Source organism: Ranitomeya imitator, chromosome 4 (assembly GCF_032444005.1).
Source record: "Ranitomeya imitator isolate aRanImi1 chromosome 4, aRanImi1.pri, whole genome shotgun sequence".
In the NCBI taxonomy this organism is placed as follows: domain Eukaryota; kingdom Metazoa; phylum Chordata; class Amphibia; order Anura; family Dendrobatidae; genus Ranitomeya; species Ranitomeya imitator.
In genome coordinates, this window is record NC_091285.1 from 193,024,446 (window position 1) to 193,042,813 (window position 18,368).

General features: G+C 42.5%; 1 protein-coding gene across 1 annotated transcript in view; it reads right to left on the reverse strand.

Moving 5' to 3' along the window:
- Positions 1 to 18,368, reverse strand: part of CDHR2 (cadherin related family member 2) — a 220,419-nt gene that overhangs the window by 175,531 nt on the left and 26,520 nt on the right. The window contains exons 3-4 of the mRNA XM_069764192.1: positions 15,151 to 15,216; positions 10,281 to 10,423 (exon numbers count right to left, since the gene is read on the reverse strand). Of these exons, the coding sequence (XP_069620293.1) occupies positions 10,281 to 10,423; positions 15,151 to 15,216 (209 nt within the window). The remainder of the gene's footprint in view (positions 1 to 10,280; positions 10,424 to 15,150; positions 15,217 to 18,368) is intronic.

An 18,368-nucleotide genomic window follows, 5' to 3' on the forward strand; every position in this document is an offset into this window, starting at 1 on the left:
TTGGACCTGCTGTAATTAAAACACCTGTGGCTAGAAGGCGGAGTGCACGATCAGAAGGCTAGAGAACGCATTTCAAAAACCCCCTCCATAGAGAGAGAGAATTTTAGTCTAGGAAGAGGTTTCACATGTACCCATTCAGATGGAGACGTTTATTCTCAGCGAGGTAAGGCGAGAGAGAATTTGAATTCCTGCAGTGAGTTTGTTTATTTTCCTTCCCATTTCTCTTCCTTTCACCTCTTTAGGTTTCTGAGAGATTATACTTTTTCCATTTACTTTTGGCTCTCCTTAGCTTTTCTTCTCCACCCTATATGAACATGTTTTAACCCCTTCATGACCCAGCCTATTTTGACCTTAAAGACCTTGCCGTTTTTTGCAATTCTGACCAGTGTCCCTTTATGAGGTAATAACTCAGGAACGCTTCAACGGATCCTAGCGGTTCTGAGACTGTTTTTTCGTAACATATTGGGCTTCATGTTAGTGGTAAATTTAGGTCAATAAATTCTGCGTTTATTTGTGATAAAAAAGGAAATTTGGCGAATTTTTATTCTGTTAAACCAGAGAGTTATGTGACACAAAATAGTTAATAAATAACATTTCCCACATGTATACTTTACATCAGCACAATTTTGGAAGCAAAATTTTTATTTGCTAGGAAGTTATAAGGGTTAAAATTTGACCAGCGATTTCTCATTTTTACAACAAAATTTACAAAACCATTTTTTTTAGGGACCACCTCACATTTGAAGTCAGTTTGAGGGGTCTATATGGCTGAAAATACCCAAAAGTGACACCATTATAAAAAATGCACCCCTCAAGGTACTCAAAACCACATTCAAGAAGTTTATTAACCCTTCAGGTACTTCACAGCAGCAGAAGCAACATGGAAGGAAAAAATGAACATTTAACTTTTTAGTCACAAAAATTATCTTTTAGCAACAATTTTTTTATTTTCCCAATGGTAAATGGAGAAACTGAACCACGAAAGTTGTTGTCCAATTTGTCCTGAGTACACTGATACCTCATATGTTGGGGTAAACCACTGTTTGGGCGCACGGCAGGGCTTGGAAGGGAAGGAGCGCCATTTGACTTTTTGAATGAAAAATTGGCTCCACTCTTTAGCGGACACCATGTCACGTTTGGAGAGCCCCCGTGTGCCTAAAAATTGGAGCTCCCCCACAAGTGACCCCATTTTGGAAATTAGACACCCCAAGGAACTTATCTAGATGCATAGTGAGCACTTTGAACCCCCAGGTGCTTCACAAATTGATCCGTAAAAATGAAAAAGTACTTTTTTTTCACAAAAAAATTCTTTTAGCCTCAATTTTTTCATTTTCACATGGGCAACAGGATAAAATTGATCCTAAAATTTGTTGGGCAATTTCTCCTGAGTACACCGATACCTCACATGTGGGGGTAAATTACTGTTTGGGCACATGGTAAGGCTTGGAAGGGAAGGAGCGCCATTTGACTTTTTGAATGAAAAATTATCTCAATCGTTAGCGGACACCATGTCGCGTTTGTAGAGCCCCTGTGTGCCTAAACATTGGAGCTCCCCCACAAGTGACCCCATTTTGGAAACTAGACCCCCAAAGGAACTTATCTAGATGCCTAGTGAGCACTTTAAACCCTCAGGTGCTTCACAAATTGATCTGTAAAAATGAAAAAGTACTTTTTTTTCACAAAAAAATTCTTTTCGCCTCAATTTTTTCATTTTCACATGGGCAATAGGATAAAATGGATACTAAAATTTGTTGGGCAATTTCTCCCGAATACGTTGATACCTCATATGTGGGGGTAAACCACTGTTTGGGCACACGGCAGGGCTCGGAAGGGAAGGCGCGCCATTTGACTTTTTGAATGGAAAATTAGCTCCAATTGTTAGCTGACACCATGTCGCGTTTGGAGAGCCCCTGTGTGCCTAAACATTGGAGCTCCCCCACAAGTGACCCCATTTTGGAAACTAGACCCCCAAAGGAACTTATCTAGATGCATATTGAGCACTTTAAACCCCAAGGTGCTTCACAGAAGTTTATAACGCAGAGCCATGAAAATAAAAAATAATTTTTCTTTCCTCAAAAATGATTTTTTAGCCTGGAATTTCCTATTTTGCCAAGGGTAATAGGAGAAATTGGACCCTAAAAGTTCTTGTCCAGTTTGTCCTGAGTACACTGATACCCCAAGTGTGGGGGTAAACCACTGTTTGGGCGCACGGCAGGGCTCGGAAGGGAAGGCACGCCATTTGGCTTTTTAAATGGAAAATTAGCTCCAATCATTAGTGGACACCATGTCACGTTTGGAGAGCCCCTGTATGCCTAAACATTGGAGATCCCCCACAAATGACCCCATTTTTGAAACTAGACCCCCAAAGGAACTAATCTAGATGTGTGGTGAGGACTTTGAACCCCCAAGTGCTTCACAGAAGTTTATAATGCAGAGCCGTGAAAATAATAAATACGTTTTCTTTCCTCAAAAATAATTAGCCATGAAAAAAAATATATATGTATTTTCTCAAAAATGATCTTTTAGCCTGCAATTTTTTATTTTCCCAAGGGTAACAGGAGAAATTTGACCCCAAAAGTTGTTGTCCAGTTTCTCCTGAGTACGCTGATACCCCATATATGGGGGTAAACCACTGTTTGGGCACATGCCGGGGCTCAGAAGTGAAGTAGTGATGTTTTGAAATGCAGACTTTGATGGAATGCTCTGTGGGCGTCACATTGCGTTTGCAGAGCCCCTGATGTGGCTAAACAGTAGAAACCCCCCACAAGTGACCCCATTTTGGAAACAAGACCCCAAAAGGAACTTATCTAGATGTGTGGTGAGGACTTTGAACCCCCAAGTGCTTCACAGAAGTTTATAACGCAGAGCCATGAAAATAAAAAATAAAAATTATTTTCTCAAAAATGATCTTTTAGCCTGCAATTTTTTATTTTCCCAAGGGTAACAGGAGAAATTTCACCCCAAAAGTTGTTGTCCAGTTTCTCCTGAGTACGCTGATACCCCATATGTGGGGGTAAACCACTGTTTGGGCACACGCCGGGGCTCGGAAGTGAAGTAGTGACGTTTTGAAATGCAGACTTTGATGGAATGCTCTGCGGGCGTCACGTTGCGTTTGCAGAGCCCGTGATGTGGCTAAACAGTAGAAACCCCCCACAAGTGACCCCACTTTGGAAACTAGACCCCAAAAGGAACTTATCTAGATGTGTGGTGAGCACTTTGAACCCCAAGGGCTTCACAGAAGTTTATAATGCAGAGCCGTGAAAATAATAAATACGTTTTCTTTCCTCAAAAATAATTATTTAGCCCAGAATTTTTTATTTTCCCAAGGGTTACAGGAGAAATTGGACCTCAAAAGTTATTGTCCAGTTTCTCCTGAGTACGCTGATACCCCATGTGTGGGGGTAAACCACTGTTTGGGCACACGTCGGGGCTCAGAAGTGAAGTAGTGACTTTTGAAATGCAGACTTTGATGGAATGGTCTGCGGGCATCACGTTGCGTTTGCAGAGCCCCTGGTGTGCCTAGACAGTAGAAACCCCCGACCAGTGACCCCATTTTAGAAACTAGACCCCCCAAGGAACTTATCTAGATATGTGGTGAGCACTTTGAACCCCCAAGTGCTTCACAGACGTTTACAACGCAGAGCCGTGAAAATAAAAAATAATTTTTCTTTCCTCAAAAATGATGTTTTAGCAAGCATTTTTTTATTTTCCCAAGGGTAACAGGAGAAATTGGACCCCAGTAATTGTTGCGCAGTTTATCCTGAGTATGCTGGTACCCCATATGTGGGGGTAAACCACTGTTTGAGCACACGTCGGGGCTCGTAAGTGAGGGAGCACCATTTGACTTTTTGAATACAAGATTGGCTGGAATCAATGGTGGCGCCATGTTGCGTTTGGAGACACCTGATGTGCCTAAACAGTGGAAACCCCTCAATTCTACCTCCAACACTAACCCCAACACACCCCTAACTCTAATCCCAACTGTAGCCATAACCCTAATCACAACCCTAATTCCAACCCTAACCCTAAGGCTATGTGCCCACGTTGCGGATTCGTGTGAGATTTTTCAGCATCATTTTTTAAAAATCCGCGGGTAAAAGGCACTGCGTTTTACCTGCGGATTTTCCGCGGATTTCCAGTGTTTTTTGTGCGGATTTCACCTGCGGATTCCTATTGAGGAACAGGTGTAAAACGCTGCGGAATCCGCACAAAGAATTGACATGCTGCGGAAAATACAATGCAGCGTTTCCGCGCGGTATTTTCCGCACCATGGGCACAGCGGATTTGGTTTTCCATAGGTTTACATGGTACAGTAAACCTGATGGAACACTGCTGCGAATCCGCAGCGGCCAATCTGCACCGTGTGCACACAGCCCAATTCTAAAGGTATGTGCACACGCTGCGGAAAACGCTGCGGATCCGCAGCAGTTTCCCATGAGTTTACAGTTCAATGTAAACCTATGGGAAACAAAAATCGCTGTACACATGCTGCAGAAAAACTGCACGGAAACGCAGCGGTTTACATTCCGCAGCATGTCGCTTCTTTCTGCGGATTCCGCAGCGGTTTTACAACTGCTCCAATAGAAAATCGCAGTTGTAAAACTGCAGTGAAAGGCGCAGAAAAAACGCGGTAAATCCGCGATAAATCCGCAGCGGTTTAGCACTGCACATTTATCAAATCCGCAGCGGAAAAATCTGCAGAGGACCAGAATACGTGTGCACATACCGAAACCCTAACCCTAGCCCTAACCCTACCCCTAACCCTAACCCTACCCCTACCTCTAACCCTAACCCTAACCCTACCCCTAACCCTACCCCTACCCCTAACCCTACCCCTACCCCTATTCTAACATTAGTGGAAAAAAAAAATTCTTTATTTTTTTATTGTCCCTACCTATGGGTGACAAAGGGGGGGGGGGGGTCATTTATTATTTTTTTATTTTGATCACTGAGATATAATCTATCTCAGTGATCAAAATGCACTTTGAACGAATCTACCGGCCGGCAGATTCGGCGGGCGCACTGCGCATGCGCCCGCCATTTTGGAAGATGGCGGCGCCCAGGGAGAAGACGGACGGACCCCGGCAGGACCGGTAAGTATGATGGGGTGGGGGGGGAGCACGGGGGGGGATCGGAGCACGGGGGTGGTGGATCGGAACGCGGGAGGTGTGGAACGGAGCACTGGGGGGTGGAACGGAGCATGGGGGGGTGGAACGGAGCACAGGGGGGTGGAACGGAGCATGGGGGGGTGGATCGGAGTGCAGGGGGGGTGATTGGAGCACGGGGGGGTGAGTGGAGCACGGAGGTGAGCGGACAAGAGCACGGGGGGAGCGGAGCACAGGACGGAGGGGAGCGGGGCAGTGTACCCGGCAGAACGGAGGGCTGGGGGGGCGATCGGTGGGGTGGGGTGGGGGCACATTACTATTTCCAGCCATGGCCGATGATATTGCAGCATCGGCCATGGCTGGATTGTAATATTTCACCCGTTATAATGGGTGAAATATTACAAATTGCTCTGATTGGCAGTTTCACTTTCAACAGCCAATCAGAGCGATCGTAGCCACGGGGGGGTGAAGCCACCCCCCCTGGGCTAAACTACCACTCCCCCTGTCCCTGCAGATCGGGTGAAATGGGAGTCAACCCTTTCACCCGGCCTGCAGGGACACGATCTTTCCATGACGCCACATAGGCGTCATGGGTCGGATTGGCACCGACTTTCATGACGCCTACGTGGCGTCATGGGTCGGGAAGGGGTTAATTATCTCACCCTAGGTCTTTGTATCTTCTTGTACACTTTCCCCTCATCTTGTTGACAATGTGTTGTGGCCACCCCTCTGGCTCCTCAGGAGGTTCAAGAAACCCCTCAATGGCCTTTAAAGGAACCAGGTCCAAGGTGGTGTTTTTCAGTTGTGTGGCTAGGGTCTTTCTAGCCTGTACAGGAACCAGTTGGGTGTGGGTGGATAGTTTCCCAGTAGTAGTTCTTCCATTTTTTTGTTACCCTTGAGTGTGTGTTTTTCTTAACACTCTGCAAATTATTACCACCAGTTCATAAACGACTCTTAAGTGGAAAGGCACTAATTCCCGGAACTAGTCAGACTCTGCTATTCAAACCTTACTAGCTTTTAAATCTTCTTTTTCTACTGCTTTTGTTCTACACAATGCTGCTATGAACAGACCGTTCTTCTTTGAAGTGCATGCCTCCGCTACTGATGTAGGAGCAGTTCTATCGGATAATTCCTCTGGAGCTAGAAATTTTCTCCAGCAGAATGGAATTATTCCATTGTTAACTGTGAGCTCTTAATAAAATTATCACTTGAGAAATAGCGACATGCACTTTACAATTCCCAGTGGCCATAACCATGTATAATAACCACAAAAATATGGAGTATCTTCAGTTAGCCCATAGGTTAAATCCTAGTCAAACTCGATGGTCTCTTCTTCCTCATGAGTTGACTTCAAACTCACCTACCGTTCTGCTGAGAAAAACTGCTCTCCTGGTTGTATGGCATCCGGCATGTCATAAATTGCCTATTTGTCTGCTGTCCAGCAAAGCATAGTGGGTTGTCATTATGATTTAAAAAGAGAAAACACAGTAGTTTGACAATAAATGGCTTCACCCAACCACTAACCATGAGTGGAGAAAAATTTTTGGTGTTATCATTCCATATTCTCTGAAAAAAAAAGCCAATAAAGCAAAAATTTTGCAGGGGTATGTAAATTTTTGAGCACAACTGTATATGTTTGTATATTGGCCACAAGGTGTGTATTTTACACCTGTACTTTTTTTGTTGTGTATATAATGATGTGTAACTCCCTACAGAGCTCAGCACTCTTATCCACCCATCTTTCCTAGTGAGGTTTTTAACAGAATTGATGCCTGGCTTCCTTTCACTTACTTAGTTTTAATGAGGCTTAGCTTGGCACATGAAGAGGCAAGGCACAAGTGTTAGAGACCATGTATGTAAAAGGTACACCTTGATGTGGTAGAATGGCTTTTTGATAATAAAATGTTAACTAAGTATCTTACGTTTTTAACTTGTATAGCAATATCAGAGTTCATGTATTCATAGTGTATACACATAGTGAATGTTTATGTTTTTTTCATTGAACACAGAGCACATTTGTGCACATGTACAGTACATTAATTATTACTAAAGGCATGCAGGTGGGCCCATTTTTGTTTTTTTTACTTTTTGTTTTTATTTTGATATTTTATATGTTTCATTATTTTATTTTATTTTTTTGTCAGCACATGTATGTGTGATGATTTGCATATTTTTGGTTATGTGCCAACTAGAGTCTCAGACACTTCACAATGTGCGGCTGGGACTCTAGTCGGCATGTGACTGCAAGTATGCAAATCCAGGCTCGGACTGGCCCACCGGGGAACCGGAGGATCCTCCGGTGGGCCCTGGCACTGACACCTGCTGGCAGGGCCTCCCCCCGCTCCAGGGCCCCCGCCCCTCCCCCGCCGCCGCCGGCCGCCCGCCCGCCTTGAATACTCACCCTGCTCCAGCGATGGTCTCGGCGTCTGCACTGCGGCTCGTCCTGAACGAGCGGTCACGTGACACCGCTCATTAAGATCATGAATATGCGCATATTCATGATCTTAATGAACGGTGTCACATGACCGCTCAAGCAGGAAGAAGGTGCTGCGCCGGCGCCGCCGCCTGGAGTCGGGACAGAGCGCGAGGGATGTCAGCACGGCCGTGCAGTGGGACAGGTGAGTATGAGGGATGGTGGGACAGGGGGGATGAAGGAGGACATAAGCCGGCGTGCCGAGCAGGAGCGGGTGCGGGGAGATAAGCCTGCATACAGGGGGAATATAAGCCATGCATACAGGGGAGGGAATATGAGCCATGCAGGGGGGAATATAAACCATGGAGGGGGGAATATGAGCCATGCATACAGGGGGGGGAATATGAGCCATGCAGTGGGGAATATAAGCCATGCAGGGGGGAATATGAGCCATGCATACAGGGGGGGGGAATATAAGCCATGCATACAGGAGGGAATATAAGCCATACAGGGGGGAATATAAGCCATACAGGGGGGAATATAAGCCATACAGGGGGGGATATGAGCCTTGCATACAGGGGGGGATATGAGCCATGCATACAGGGGGGAATATAAGCCATGCAGGGGGGAATATGAGCCATGCATACGGGGGGGGGTATATGAGCCATGCAGGGGGGAATATAAGCCATGCAGGGGGGAATATAAGCCATGCATACAGGGGGGGGGAATATAAGCCATGCATACAGGAGGGAATATAAGCCATGCATACAGGGGGGGGAATATGAGCCATGCAGGGGGGAATATGAGCCATGCATACAGGGGGGAATATGAGCCATGCATACATGGGGGAATATGAGCCATGCATACAGGGGGGAATAGGAGCCATGCATACAGGGGGGAATATGAGCCATGCATACAGGGGCGGAATATGAGCCATGCATACAGGGGCGGAATATAAGCCATGCATACCGGGGGGAATATGAGCCATGCATACAGGGGTGGAATATGAGCCATGCATACCGGGGGGAATATGAGCCATGCATACAGGGGGGAATATGAGCCATGCATACAGGGGTGGAATATGAGCCATGCATACAGGGGGAATATGAGTCATGCATACAGGGACGGACTATGAGCCATGCATACAGGGGGGAATATAAGCCATGCATACAGGGGCGGAATATGAGCCATTCATACAGGGGGGGGATATGAGCCATGCATAGGGGGTGGGGAATATGAGCCATGCATACATGGGGAGATATGAGTCATGCATACAGGAGGGGGTAATATGAGCTATGTATATGGGATAGGAGGGAGATGAGCCATGCATACAGGAGGGGGGTCATTATACAGTATTGAGCATCATGTGTGGCCGTTATACAGTATGGAGCATCATGTGTGGCCAATGGACATTATACAGTATGGAGCATCATGTGTGGCCGTTATACAGTATGGAGCATCATTTGTGGTCATTATACAGTATTGAGCATTATGTGGGATCATTATACAGTATGGAGAACTGTGTGGCCGTTATACACTATGGAGCACTATGTGTGGGTGGTCATTATACAGTATGGAGCACTGTCTGGCCATTATACAGTATGGAGCAATGTGTGGCCATTATACACTATGGAGCATCATGTGTGGCCATTATACAGTATGAAGAACTGTGTGTGGCCATTATACAGTATGCAGCATCATGTGTGGCCATTATACAGTATTGAGCATCATGTGTGGCCATTATACAGTATGGAGCATCATGTGTGGCCATTATACAGTATGGAACATCATGTGTGGCCATTATACAGTATGGAACATCATGTGTGGCCATTATACAGTATGGAGCACTGTGTGGCCATATTTTTGTTTGCTTATAATTATTGTGTATAAAACAGTGTGATCAGCAGTGCTAAATGGCTGCGGTTGGGACGTGGATATGGGTGTGACTAGTTGTGAAATGGGTGTGGTCAGAGGCGTGGCCTAAAATTTGCCGCGGCGCACTACGCGCGCCGCAAACTTTATACCTCCTTCCCTTCTTCAAAAGTTGGGAGATATGGTACCACATTTGCCAGATCACGGCAAGTGCCGCAAATCCCATAGGGAATGAATGAGGCCGAACGCAGTGTTGCCGTAAGTGATCCGTTACGCAGCAGATGCAGAAAAACTGCCCGATCTGCTGCAAAAGGCGACTTTCACATCAGCGATTCTTGCCAAAGTCACTGCCGATAGTGTCATACTCACCAAAAGGGGAGGCAGCGCTAAAAGTGCCTAGGGCAGCAGAAACTCTAAATACAGCCCTGGGGGGCTACATTATATTCTGTGAGGGGGCTACCACAACCCTTGCTACATTATTAAGACATGAACTACCTTATATTATACCCTGATATTAGCGCTTTTTACCGCACAATTGGTGGTCTTGTATCTATTTCTATGTAGCTGCATAGTGGGCCCCAAGAATGATTTTCTCTGGTGGGCCCAAGGTGCTCCAGTCCGACGCTGTGCAAATCGCATACTTGCGGCCACTTGACAACCGCAGAGCTGAATCCTGACAGTGTCTAAATTACACACTGTTAGGATTCAGCAAGCTGCATGGATTGCTGAAAATGATTACCCCTTTAAATCTTATCTTCAAGGGCTTCAGCTTGAATGTAATTTTTCTCTCCTTATTAAGATATGATAAAATTTATCCTACTACAGAAATGAGGTGTAAAACATGGATAAATACCAACTAATTTATAAAGCATTTTTGCAAAAGGGCTTACCTCAAAATCTAATTCAACAGCCAGAGTCACAATACCACTGTTTGGATTGCATAAGAAATAAAAGGAATCTGCTCCAGTTAAGCCATATGTCAGGATATCAACAACATCTTTATCTGTAGCGTTAATTTGAAATACAAGTGAACCTGTTGACGAGAAACTCAATGTTAAAATAACAAATTGACAGACATAATTTTTCAATATGTCAAGGGGCACTGTTTTTAAAATGGTTGGGGGATTTCCAATATATAGGACCTCCAAAGTCACTTCAAACACAGATAGGTCCCTAAAAAAAATATTTTGTAAATTTCCTTGGAAAAAGGAAAAATTGCAGCTACATTTTTAAACCTCCTAAAATTCTAAAAAAATAAAATAACATTTTACAAATGGTGCTGATGTAAAGCAGGCATGAGGGAAATGTTACTTATTAATGTTTTTTTTCTATGGTATGACTATCTGGATTAAAGGAATAATCATTTAAAGTTTGAAAACTGCTATTTTTTTCACAGTTTTGTAAAATTTCTGAAATTTTTTATAAATAAACATAAATCATATCAACCTAAATTTACCATTATCATAAAGTATAATGTGTCACGAAACAACAAAATTTACCATAATCATAATGTGTAATGTGTCACAACAAAAAACAATCTAAAAATCACTGGGATATGCTGAATCGTTCCAGAGTTATTACCAGATAAAGTTACACTGGTCAAAAATTTGGCCCGGTTAGGGGTTAACGCTGTGAGACAAGCCAGTACTGTGGAGACTAAAGATGAGATATAGAGGAGATCTGGTAAAAGCTCAGATCGAGCTTAGTATGGTGAAATGGTTAGGTGTGTCAGACTGAAAGGCAATGGAAGAAGCTGGTGTGATATAGCCGTTGAATAGCAAGGTCTGACTAAAGTGGAACAATGCGCTTTAACTGTGGGGTCTGTGTACAGTGGGAAGGGACTTTTAAGAGTTAGAAGAAGCAGATTCTTGGACAATATTCCTCTTGTGTGTCCTTTAAATATCAAAACTTCTACTTGGAAAGTGACAGTAATTGTAAACTTGTGTGCTACTGCTATGTATATGAAAAAGTAAAGTTGAACTTTTTGAACTGGATTTGGTCTTACCGTAATTGTACGATTGTCTTCCTTTAAGGGTAAACAGTAACGAAAACCCCAACAAACATGTAAAGCTGTCTTAAAGCCAGACCCGTTTACAGTAGTTCTTAGAACAGATATTGAGCTTGGAGATAAATACTTTTCTATGATTTGATTAAAAAAGTTGTATAAATATAATCTTGATTCATAGAGATAGGTTGGGAGAACTGACTTCCCAGCCCCACACACAGTATTTGATATCTTCCATCAACAAAAAACAAATACAAGAATAATCTGTGTGGGCAGAACGACTCATACTTTGGCCTGCTATACATGAGCTTACTGCAAGATCGATTTTGACCCATATTACAGTCAAACGTCCCAGCACGACTGTGAGTTAAATGATCTAAACTAACAACACCATATTTTGGTAGCATTTAAACAGCTGTTTGTCTGAAAACAATAAATCAATCTTATCAATAAATCAAATCCATAAATCAATAAAAAATAACATTTACTGTATATATCTGAACTCAGCACAACCTCCTATCCTATAATGGCTTCCAAGTAGTAACCTGGCAGAATTGCTTTAGGCTGGGTTCAGACTAGTGTATGAAAAGTCACCAATTTTTCTCTATCAAAAAACACTGATAACTCTTCATCTGTATGTCCATTTTCATCATCTGTGAACCATCCGTATATCCATTTCCATCCTCTGTATGCCATCCGTATGTCCATTCTCATCATCCGTATGTCCATTTCCATCCTCTGTATGCCATCCGTATGTCCATTCTCATCATCCGTATGTCCATTTCCATCATCCGTATGCCATCCGTATGTCCATTCTCATCATCCGTATGTCCATTTTTATCATCTGTATGCCATCCGTATATCCATTTCCATCATCTGTATGCCACCCGTATGTCCATTCTCATCATCCGTATGTCCATTTCCATCATCTGTATGCCATCCATATTTCCATTTCCATCATCTATATGCCACCAGTATGTTCATTTTGTACATTTTTATGGCATCCGTTTTTACACATGAACATTAAAAACTTATGCAAAGCCAGATACAGTTTCCTATTTAAATAATTTCACTGAATCTGTAAATAAATGGATGCTGTTTGTATGGCATCCATTTTTTTAACAAACCAATTGAGCTTCGTGGGCAAGTCTGACCCAAAACATGGTCTGTGTGATCCAAATCATTGTTCTGTTGGTAAAAACATTCATGTGAAATAACCCATTGACTAGCACTGGTCGGTGAGCTGTCCGTATGATATTGGTTTTCCATACGTACAGCACTTGGACGTATACTTCGCTCATCTGAATGAACCCTTTTGCCGTAAAGAGATATAAAAAAGGGAAGTGGACATGTGCCAGTGCCCAGCAATCTTGGAAGTGGGTGTGAAAATACATCAAAAGGGTATGAGATGAGCTCCTGCAGATGACAGTTTCCACAGCTTTTCCATTTGATGGTGCTACACACGTGGTCAAAATTGTTGGTACCCCTCGTTTAATGACAGAAAACCCCACAATGGTCACAGAAATAACTTGAATCTGACAAAAGTAATAATAAATAAAGATCTATGAAAAAGAACAAATGAAAGTCAGACATTGCTTTTCAACCATGCTTCCACAGATTTAAAAAAAATAAATAAATAAAACTCATGAAATAGGCCTGGACAGAAATGATGGTACCCCTGAAAATAATGTGACAAAAGGGACATGTTAAATCAAGGTGTGTCCACTAACTAGCATCAGAGGTGCCTACAATCTTGGAATCAGTGAGTGGGCCTGTACATAGGGCTAAAGATACTCACTGTGCTGTTTGGTGACATGGTGTGTATCACACTCAACATGGACCAGAGGAAGCAAAGGAAAGGGTTGTCTCAGAAGATTAGAAAAAAGATTATAGAAAAACATGTTAAAGGTTAGGTTATGTGCACACGTTGCGGACTGGGGTGCAGAATTTTCCGCACAAAATCCGCATCTCCTGACAGAAACCGCAGGTGTGGATTTGCCGCACATTTTATGCAGCTTTTGTGCGGTTTTGATGTGGAATTGATGCGGATTTTGTGCGGATTTTCTGCGTTTTTTACCCCTGCGGATTTCTATTATGGAAGGGGTCAGAAACGCTGCAGTTCCGCACGAAAGAAGTAGCATGCTACTTATTTTGTTCCGTAGTGGTTTTCATGCGGATTTTTACGCACCATTAGCATAGCCTTTTTTTTTTCCAATTGATTTACATCGTACTGTATATCACAGTGCGGAACTGCAGCGTTTCTGTGCGGAAAAATCCGCTGCAGAACTGCACCAATTCTGCATCTTGTGCACACAGCCTAAAAGTTATAAGACCATCTCCAAGCAGCTTGATGTTCCTGTGACTACAGTTGCACATATTATTCAGAAATTTAAGATCCATGGGACTGTAGCCAACCTCCTTGGACGTTGCCGCAGGATGAAAATTGATGACAAGTCAAAGCGACGGATAAAACGTATGGTTCACAAAAGTGGCCAGAAAAACTTCTGAACAGATTAAAAGTGAAGTTGAAGCTCAAGGAACATCAGTGTCAGATCGCACCATCCGTCGTTGTATGAGCAAAACTGGGCTTCATGGGAGATGACCAAGGAGGACACCATGAAAAAAAATCATAAAAAAGCCAGACTGGGATTTGTCAAACTACATGTTGACAAGCCACAAATCTTCAGGGAGAATGTCCTATGGACAGATGAGACAAAAATGGAACTTTTTGGCAAGGCACATCAGCTGTATGTTCACCGATGGAAAAATGAAGCATATCAAGAAAAGAACACTGTTCCTACTGTGAAACATGGAGGAGGTTCTGTTATGTCCTGGGGTTGCTTTGCTGCATCTGGCACAGGGTATCTAGAATCTGTGCAGGGTACAATGAAATCTCAAGACTATCAATGGATTCTAGAGAGAAATGTGCTGCCCAGTGTCAGAAAGCTTGGTCTCAGTCACAGTTTATGGGTCTTGTAACAGGATAATGACCCAAAAAAAAAACAGCTAAAAACACCCAAGAATGGCTAAGAGGAAAACATTGGACTATTCTGAAGTGGCCTTCTATGAGCCCTGACCTAAATCCTATTGAGCATCTTTGGAAAGAGCTGAAGCATGGAAAAGGCAACCTTCAAACATGAGACAACTGGAGCAGTTTGCTCTTGAGGAGTGGGTCAAAATATCTGTCGAGAGGTGCAGAAGTCTCCTTGACAGTTACAGGAATCGTTTGATTGCAGTGATTGCCTCAAAATGTTGTGCAATAAAATATTAAGTTAAGGATACCATCATTTCTGTCTAGGCCTATTTCATAAGTTTTATTTTTTTTTAATTCTGTGGAAGCATGATTGACAAGCAATGTCTGACTTTCATTTGTTCATTTTCATAGATTTTTTATTTATTGTTACTTTTGTCAGATTCATGTTATTTCTGTGACCATTGTCGGTTTTTCTGTTATTAAACAAGGGTAATAACAACAAATTTGACCACATGTGTATATGAGTTTTCTAAAAAGAAATGGGAACTTTTGCACTTTTCTCCCATATAATATTATTGGTGATAAAAATTTGCTAATTAAAAGAAATTATCTGTTACATTGTGCAGCATATAATATAATATGACTGAGATCAAATAACAAATAGTTTTAAAGTAATAGATAACAAATAATTTACAGCATTATATTTGACATGAATATTTCAATCCATTTTAATAATGGAGTACTATAATAATTTATAATTTCTATGCAAAATGTCACTCACCAATTGGTAAATCTTCAAATACTGCTACAAAAATATCGTGAATAACTGGTCGATTGTTTGCAGAGACTGAAAAACAACATTTACCACTTAAATTTTATAGAAACGGACTACGGAATAGCATGACAAGCTACGCTGTATAATGTCACATGAAAACTGTTGGTTTTGCAAGAAAAAAAATTTATTGAAGCTGCCGCACTCCGGTTTCGTTCTTTAATCTGCATTAAGTAACTTGCATTGTGATTGGCTGTATTTTTCTATGTTTCTGTTCTATTCTGTCATTTTTGATAAATGAGACTAGACTCATTATGTAGTTCAACTACATGAAATACGAAATGCTAAGGTATTGAGGATTCTGTGCTTTATGACACTCAAAGAAAAAAATTTGCGAAGGGGAAAAGTCGGGTATTTTATTCACCCAAGTCAAAAATGAAGTTTCAGGGCCCACATGTAGCCTTTCTCAAGCAACTGTGCCCATTAGTTTTTTATATAAATACGTAAAATTGCAAAGTTCTTGTAATAACAAGCAATTTAACCTTATTAAATATCCTACCCATCCTCAAGAACAGAAGAATTTTAAATAATATAATATACAATTGAGCTCAAAAGTTTACATACTTAGGTAGAATTTTTGCTTTCTTGGCCTTTTTTTCAGAGAATATGAATGATAACACTAAAACTTTTTCTCCACTCATGGTTAGTGGTTGGGTGAAGCCATTTATTGTCAAAATACTGTGGTTTCTCTTTTGGTGTGGAGAAACAGTTTTGGTGTTATCATTCATATTCTCTGAAAAAAGGTCAAAAAAGCAAAAATTCTGCCGGGGTATGTAAACTTTTGAGCACAACTGTACAACTAGTTGCTTAAGGTACCAGCCACCTCTACAGATTATCAGAGGTGAACGGTTTCCTTGACAAAGAGCTCACTCTTACAAGCTCTATGCTTTAGAGCTTGAAAGTGCAGCTCTGAAACTGGATTGCTGCATACTTCTCTCTTTTATACTGCTTGATAAAGGACCTGCTTGGCCGAAATTAAGTTACTAAAGGAGGACGTCTGGTGCCCTGGTTCCTGGACTTCTATACATTATTACAACCGTGTGGAGAGTTGCACCAAGTGTGCACGGACAACAGAGTGGTGCACGAGACTCATCTACTGCATGTACACTACCGTTGAAAAGTTTAGAGTCACTTGGAAATGTCCTTATTTTTTAAAGAAAACCACATTTTTTTTCCAATGAAGCTAACATTAAATGATTTAGAAATACACTCTATACATTGTTAATGCAGTAAATGACTATTCTAGCTGCAAATGTCTGGTTTGTAATGCAATATCTTCATAGGTGTATAGAGGCCCATTTCCAACAACCATCACTCCAGTGTTCTTATGGTACTTTGTGTTTGCTAACTGTGTAAGAAGGCTAGAATACCCTTGAAAACCCTTGTGCAAGTATGTTAGCACAGCTGAAAACAGTTTGGCTGATTAGAGAAGATATAAACCTGACCTTCCTTTGAGCTAGTTGAGAATCTGGAGCATTACATTGGTTGGTTCTATTAAACTCTCAAAACGGCCAGAAAAAAAGAACTTTCATGTGAAACTTGACAGTCTATTCTTGTTCTTAGAAATGAAGGCTATTCCATGCGAGAAATTGCCAAGAAACTGAAGATTTCCTAAAATGGTGTGTACTGCTCCGTTCAGAGGAGAGCACAAACAAGCTCTAACCAGAGTAGAAAGAGAACTGAGAGGTCCCGCTGCACAACTGAGCAACAAGACAAGTACATTAGAGTCTTTAGTTTGAGAAATCAACGCCTCACAGGTCCTAAACTGGCAGCTTCATTAAATAGTTAAATAAAAAAGGGGAGAAGCCAGCGCTGCTTATGGTTAGAACGCAATACATAAAGTGCACATGCACATACTGTATTGATTTCTAACTGTATTTCAAAATGAGACATTTAGCAAACAATTGATCAATTCTTTGAGCCACCCTGCCACGCCAAGGCATTCTCATAATGGGGCAGTCCTACTCTACGTTTTTTATATTCCCTGTGCCATTATGGCCTCCTAAATGTATTAAAAGCAAGACTACATTAAATGCAAACTGTAACTGAAGCGTTTCTGAATCACTACCATGGCGCCAGAAAGGGCAAGCGCAGATAAAGGTTGACCAGGTCTGGACATAGACATTTCAGGTGCAACCTCCACACTGCCTAACCAGCACCACAGATGAAGGGTGAGACAGGCTCAGACACAGGTGCACAATCAAACAGAGCCTAGGGCAGGGCAGGGCTGCTGTATGTGTGTATAGCAGCCTAGATCAATCACAATGAACACAAGCAATGGCTGCATGACCCAGCACGCACGGCAACAGTAGTGGTCAACCACAAACCAACATCAAAATAAAAAAGGGGAGAAGCCAGCGCTGCTTATGGTCAGAACGCAATACATAAAGTGCACATGCACATATTGATTTCTAACTGTATTTCAAAATGAGATATTTAGCAAACAATTGATCAATTCTTTGAGCCACCCGCCATGCCAAGGAATTCTCATAATGGAGCAGTCCAAGAAGATATCCACACCCTATTTAATGGGGTACATTGAGTGCTGCTGGTTTCCTCCTTGTTCAAAATGCATCTACTGCCACAAATGTTAAAGGAGTTGTCCACTACTAGGAAAATCCCCATCTTGAACTAAATGTTTTGCTAAGATATAATAATAAAGCCTATACTCATCTCCCATGTGGCTTCATTGATTGACACTAGCACTATTGCCAGTGCCCCTGAACGATAACCCTTTCTCCCTCCATGCAGGGATGCCAGCTCACTCACTGTCCTGCTCCTTGGCACAGCCCCCGACATGCTCCTTCCTCGTGTAACTTCCTGGTGTGAACACCGCACTTTGTGTCAGCAGCGTGCCTGTAACAACTCTGCCGGCATCACTGCATGGCCTCCCATCCCTCACACACCATCTTACTCACTGCTCCATGTCATGTAGTGTGCTGTCTGCTGTCGGCTTCATGTTCTGTGCCTCTGCTCTCTGCTTGCTTCCTGGCTGTGTGCATAGGGGGCGGCGCCAGAACTCTCTGGTTCTTATGGAATCAGGGTGCACATGTCTAATGTGTTCCTGACCAATTACAAAGAGGTCTCCAGTATTTAGGGCAGCTCCACCCTGTGGAATGGGCCTGTGCAATGTGTTATCTCAGTTAATGTTTTGCTTCTGAGCTGCA